The 7018-nt window shown below is 33.3% G+C and overlaps 1 protein-coding gene across 1 annotated transcript; it reads right to left on the bottom strand.

The window, feature by feature from the left end:
* Positions 1-412: 412 nt before the first annotated feature.
* Positions 413-2597, bottom strand: LOC134245762 (somatostatin receptor type 2-like). The gene is made up of 2 exons (XM_062728017.1): positions 1364-2597; positions 413-426 (listed from the first exon to the last, which is right to left on the bottom strand). Exon 1 carries the CDS (start codon positions 2461-2463, stop codon positions 1414-1416), a length of 1050 nt encoding a protein of 349 aa, XP_062584001.1. The 5' UTR covers positions 2464-2597; the 3' UTR covers positions 413-426; positions 1364-1413.
* Positions 2598-7018: the final 4421 nt, after the last annotated feature.

The following is a 7018-nucleotide window of genomic DNA, read 5'->3' as shown; positions in this document are numbered from 1 at the left end:
ATTGACAAACATTAAAAAATGTGAAAAGTGAGAAGTTTGAAACATCAAAACATTTGCACACGTCGTAACTAGTGACGTAAATATAATTTATAATGAGGATCTTAAATCGCTTATTTTAAAAGGACAACAATTAGGTAACCCCGATCTTTAATCTTATTTCATACTTTCATAAATATTATAACCTGATCCCACCTCTGATGTTTTGGAGGTTCGTGTTTGCTCTGCTCTTAATTTGTATTGTTTTATGGACTTTTGATCTTGAATACTGTTTGTTATCTCCATATGTTTTATTCATATAATATAATTACGCAAAGCGATGGGCAAAATATAAAAAAAATGACCTTGACCCGTTTCCAGAATACAATAAATGTATCAGATGTAATGTAATGTATCAGATTAATTAAAATTCTGTTGACATTTTTCATACTGATTATTAGGCCATCATTTACACATTGAATTGTCCAGGATTTTTTCCTTTCTTTCCCGGTTATAACAAGGAATGCTCGGAGAGTGTGACCGGTTGGCAGGGAATGCTCACTCCTCCATGGCACCTGATCCCACCTCTGATGTTTTAGATGTCCGTGATTGCTCTGCACCTATTTTGTGATATTTATTGTTATCTCCATATATTTCAGATAAATTCATAACTTACATACAGTTTTCTTGATAATGACAAGGAGCACACGGCAAATGTGACCGGTCGGCAGTGTATCCTCACTCCTCTATGGCAGCTTATTTCACCTCTGATGTTGTAGAGTTCCGCATTTGCTGTTGTCCTTATTTGTTTTTTTAATGGACTTGAATACTTTTCGTTGACTCTATATTCCATTTTTGATGTATAAACCCGTTGACGCAGCAAAGAGTATTTTTTATGACATTGCTTGATTTTTTACGCAATTTCACCTATATATAGATAAATGCTTTGTAACACTGAAAAGAAAAACCACGCCAATCGCATTAACAGCGCCCATGACAAAAGTCAATTTTTCAATATTTCGTTTAATTCTAAGAGGAGCAAAATCGTGTTTTTAAGCCTGGTAAAACACGCAATACCATTGTCAAGAAGTAATCGCATATTCAAGTTTTGTTTTCAAATATAATAAGAACTTCTTGCAAACATCATTTTTTTATTATGTTAACCCTATCTGATTTTCTATACAAAACACTTCTGTATTGCATTACATAAATATTGGCAACATACCTCAAAAATAAGCAATTTAGTTCCAATAAATCAAATCCACAATCATCAAGTTTCAGTCAAACTGAAACAACAGATGTTAAGGCAGATTAATCAGAAAATTCTCTCTTTTTATTCATTTCTTCATTAATTTAGTGCTATTTCTCCATTCCCCTGACTTTTTACATACATTTTTTTTTAATTTGCCTCTATTTTTGTCAGTGTTATTTATTTTGCTAATTCTGTTTTTCCTCAATATCATTACAAGCATGTCTTTGCAACGAATCAAGTTCCATTGAATTGCCATTGTCCTTCGTAGAGGTAGTTCCGCTACATTTCTTCACAAGGCACTGTGACTGAAACACCTCTCTAAATCTATGTCGAAAGTCTTTGTTGATAAATGCATACAAAAAAGGATTGACCATACTGTTAGAGTACATTAAGACTGTACATATGTGTAAAATCACTACTGTGTTTGCAACAGTTTTTGACATAAAGAACACGACAAAAACTATCTGGAAAATCCAATAAGGTAACCAGCAAATGATATACGACAAGATGATGGCCAAAACAAGGTATGTGATTTTTCTATGATATCTGAGCTGTTCCTTTGATCTCTGTCTTTTTGCTGGTCCGGCGCTTTTCATATGAATAATTACACAGGTATAAAATGTGGATATAAAACATAGTGGAATCGCAAACCCGAGAACAAAGATATAAATGATATATATTGGAACTTCTCTCACGTCCTGCCAATCCAACATACAGGAATCTTTTCCTTTCATGTGAGGATGGGGCATTCTTTTCGAATACAAAATTATAGGCATTGAGAGTAGAAGTGAAAAGATCCAAATAGAAATAATCACAAAAACTGATTTAAGTGGTTGTCTGTATTTATAAGCAACATCAGGTTTACATACTGCAATATAACGGTCCACACTTAAAGTGGTTAAGGTAAGAACGCTGGAAAAAGTGGTTATAGCTTGCGTTGTAAAGAAAATCCTACACATGATTTCACCAAACACCCAGTACTCGGTTATAGTTGTCGTCGTTACCATGGCAATATGAGATAAAAATATCAAATCTGACAAAGCCAAATTCAAAAGGTACATATTAGTTACAGTTCTCATCTTCGGTGATTTCAGTATAACATAAATAACTAAAGCATTTCCAAAAAGGCCGCATAATCCGATTAAAATATAAATCACAACAAGAATGGTGACATTAATTCCATCTGTGTCAATTCTGCCTAAACCGTCGTGAGTTGTGTTATTGACATCATACATCTTGCACAATCTCTATTTTCCGAAGATTATGTAGAGTTGAACAGGATACAGATAATTGAATTTTTATCAATGCAGACACCTAACACCCTGACAGCACAGACTTCAGCTGAAACTCGGTAACTGATACAGCTGTAATGATTGTAGTGCAGCGACGATCTGCTCCTATATACTTGCTGTGGGTCAATAGAAATTAAGATAAAACGGCAGAGTTACAAAGTTTTAGATGTTCGCCCAATATAAACTGAAATTTTATGCCATTGGTTGAATAATAAGTTTAATATCTCATTTCGATCTTCATTTTCAATATGGTCATTTATTGAACATGTTGAATGCTTCGTATTTATTAACAATCTCTAAATCTATCTCTTAACTGAGAAAAAAAACATTGGCTTATTTAGTGCTTTTTTGTTTCTCCTTTTGCTACATCACCAGAAGATGATTGTGCTTGTTAATGAAATCGTAAAAAATGTTGATGGAATTGTAAAAGTCATTTGATACACTTTTAAGTTTAATTAAGCCCATTTAATGCGTCCTTTTATACTTTGACAAATATTGTCAAATTATATTTACTTGAATGAAAACACAAAAGACCTTTAATTAAACAATACAAAAATTTGAGCAGAGCAATCACGGACCTCCAAAACATCATGGGCGGGATCAGGCGCCAGGAAGGAGTAAGCATCCCCTGCCGAATGCTCACAGCCGCTATGTGCTCCTTAATTGTCATGATCTGTAAATAACAGGAAAATTTTAGCGTGTAAATAATAGCCTAACAATTACATGGAAATCGTCAGTCAGCATTTGACTTAATAATGTATCCCACCTCTGATATTTTGGGGGTTCATATTTGCTCTACTCCTATGTTTTATTGTTAAATGGACTTTTGAGCTTGAAAACTGTTCTTCATTTCCATATATTTCATAAGCTAAAAAGATCATTGTTTCGCCAATAGTTATATGATTTTAAACAAAATTGCTGATAGCCTTGTTTAATCAACTCGTTTGTCAATAAGTAACCTCGATTTAGAAATTTAGAAATTGATCAGGTTAGAAGTTGAACGTCACAGGAAGTGTTATGCAGGTGATGAAGGTATATTGCTGCATGAGTAAGGGAAGTTGACGATTGCAAAGTTAAAGTCATCTTGTTTATCATAGAGCTTGGTTGTTAGATTTCCATAAAGGTCTTTTTGGTGTAAATTATACAAATATGAGACAGATGTGTCAGACCCGGTGGTATTTTTTATCTCAAGCTCACCAGAATGTATCGTATGGACATAAGAAAGGAAATTACCCTTGTTAATTGAAAAATTGATCATAATTGATCAAGCTCACCAGGATATATCGTATCGAAATAAGAATGCAAATTACCCTTGTTAATTGATAATACGTCGTCAGTATCTCTGTCGAGTTGAAGGCCACAGCAAGTGATTTCTTCTTTTCACGCATAAGATTTTTCACAAATTCTGCTTTATATGAATACAAAAATAGGTCTGCTAATAAGGCGGCGCAATTGGTACATATGAGAATTCCAATAGATTGTTGAAAGACCTGATCTCCAAAAACAACATAGATATTGTCAATCAGAAACTCAAGCAACTTTTAATGTCTAGTTCTTAGTACTTGCGTGTACAGTCAGATTGTTTTAACAAAATAATTTTGCATAGTGACCAGTGACAAAGTAAATTGATTTACCAGTTCCATTTTTGAAAAATCAGCTAACAATGATATCAAAAAGCCTGGACTTTAATTTATCCTGGGAAATGGTTGTGTATAAAGTTGAAAAGTCATAATTTTTTTAGGCTGTTGATTTTGTAAAAATCTCGTGATTTCAAATTGTCCAAAAGTTCCTTGAAATTTTTACGTATCCACATCTGATTTACACCACTTCTTGAATATATTGTTGCACAGTACTCTTTGAATTTCTCCTTAATTACTGTCATTACCTTAGTGAGGAGTAAACAAAGAGGCTTGGTTGAACATTTACTGGAACCCGCTATGTATCTTTGTTTGTAAGGATATTATGTTTCAGAATCCAATATATATGGTAGTTCAATTCATTATGGTTCTTTGGGATATTAAAAATATTCAAAACTGACATATGATTTTGAGGATATATTCATCTATTAAAACCAAGTTCAGTGTTTGTATGTAGAATCAAAATCATCCTAGTTAACAACGATATATAGTAGATGACCAATATATGGAAATTTCTGAGTTTAATTTTTATTAAGGAAACATTGTTAATGATGTCAAAAAGCTCTCTCTTGAATCAAAACTGACAAATGGTAATAAAAAGTAAAATATCATGTGTTTTGATAGAAGTGATGCTTAAAAAATTATAAAGTTAAAAAAAAAAAATTAAAAATCTGAAGACCTTTTAAAACCAAGATTTAATTCACATAATTTATTGAATCTTGAAGCAAATGTTTGTCTGCATTTTACTTACGTGTACATTTCTTAGATTCTTTGGGTTTTTAGGTTTGAAATTACGCATATCTATTCAATCCTGTTATGGTGACGTTTTCATATGATGACTTCGAGTAAAATATTTTTGTTTTTTAAGAACTTGATAACTTCGGAAATCTAGGCAAGTGTATTCAAAATTGCGCATTAAATATCGACTTAATTTACCTCAATCATAAAACTGAACTATTTTATCTGAGAAACCTTATAAAAATTCCACAAGGTTGATGATGGATTTAGTTTTAATTGCAAAAAGAATGCATTGAGTCTCGCTGACATGTAAAAAATGATTTTACTGCTCCCAAATTCTGGGAAACGTCTACCTTGACGTTATGATCTTTCGGCGAGTTTTTAACGAGAGATAAGGTTTTACTATTTCAAAACAAACATCTCCACTAGTGAACAAGACTCCCATGACCCACGTAAAGCCACTATATACGCAACTAAAACAGACATATTCCTCAATTCCAGTCCTAGGCATATTTTGATTGTCAACCTCATTTCGCATTGCCAGTGCGCATTGTCTTTTCGATACACTTCACATTTATTTTTCAAAACTTTTACAACTGACATATTCTTGGAAATGTACAGGTCATAAACAAGCCTTTTAAATCAATAAAGAAATGGATTCATCTTTTGTGTTACATATAATCATGCTTACTTTCAACTGTATTTAAAGAGAATAAATTAATACTGATATACATGATTTGTATTATGTCGTTTATTTTATCTCTTGAATGTAATTTTAAAGGAAGTTTTATTTTGGTACTCTCGTATTTATATTTCCCCTTTTGTCAACAAATACTTGATGATGTATTAATTGACTTAATTTGGCTTTCTTCAGCTCTCATTTTGACGTATAATTTATATGAAACAGATTTCCAAAAAAAATTCAGGTAGAGCGGAGAAGACAATAAAAATATTAAAAGTTGATAGACTTTAACTATATCTTATTGACAGCTATCTCCATGTAGCAGATGATTCTGCCCTCGTTAACTACGTTGCCTTAGGATCAGCTAGCTCATTATGCAGAATGACATGTGACACGAATCCTTTACCTTAAGCACTTGTAATTATGTTCCCCAAACGGAGTTTGGGAACATATTGTTTTTACTCTGTTTCTTATTATTATTATTAAGGTCTTCCGACTTCCTTCGGAAGACCTTATTGTTTTCCTTCTGTTTTTTATTATTATTATTATTATTAAGGTCTTCCGTCTTCAGCGGAAGACCTTCTTGTTATTCTTAGGTTTCTTTTTCACTTTTATTATTATTATTGTTTTTTTTTCTTACCGATTTTGTGCACGCGATTTCTCGAAAACGGCTGAATGGATTCCCATGAAACTTTCAGGACTTATGCAACATCACTTGAACCTTATGCGTTTTTTTCTGTTTTGATGACGTCACTTCCGGTCCGGAGTTATCAGCACTTTAATGATATTTTAAGGGTCAGTTTGTCCGCACGATTTCTCCTAAACGACTTTAGATAGACACGTGATACTCTCAGGTGTAGTAGACCTATGTCTGTAGATTTGTGGAATGTATTTTATTTTTACCGGAAGTGCTGCACGTCGGCGCTCGGTATGGCCCGAAAATAGGCCTATCGCGAATTTCAAAATTTTTAGCACTGTTTCTACGATATCTTTTAACCTGGAAATATTTTGTTAAAACATATAGAACAAAAAAAGTGTAGAATTTTAAGTTCTTCCAAATGATATCTCGAAAAGAGGGCTGGCCCTTAAAATTAGGGGCCTACAGGGGCCGAAAGTTTTTCCTTTATATCTCAAAAAGTATTGAGAATTTGTAATACGTCTATGAAGCAAAGTTGTTCAAAATCTCAAGCTTAATCTAATGCAGTCGTCAAAATACCTCCGTCGACGTCATTTCCGGCCGAACCGGAAGTAGTCGAGAAACGCGTATTTTTACCGTTCTTGAAAAATTTTTGGGTAACATCTGTCACTGGGAGCATAAAAATTAATTTTCTGTCCGTCGTCGACACTTCCGGTCACACCGGAAGTAGCATAAACTTCCGGTCAAACAGGACGGAAGACCTACTCGTTGCTTTGCAACGAGCTTTGCTCTAGTTATTATTAT

The sequence above is a fragment of the Saccostrea cucullata genome, unplaced genomic scaffold (assembly GCF_032062105.1).
Source record: "Saccostrea cucullata isolate Sc308-1 unplaced genomic scaffold, CSIRO_AGI_Scuc_v1 ctg4053, whole genome shotgun sequence".
Lineage (NCBI taxonomy): Eukaryota > Metazoa > Mollusca > Bivalvia > Ostreida > Ostreidae > Saccostrea > Saccostrea cuccullata.
Note: the sequence above shows the minus strand (reverse complement) of the source record. Positions and strands in the feature narration are given on the sequence as shown.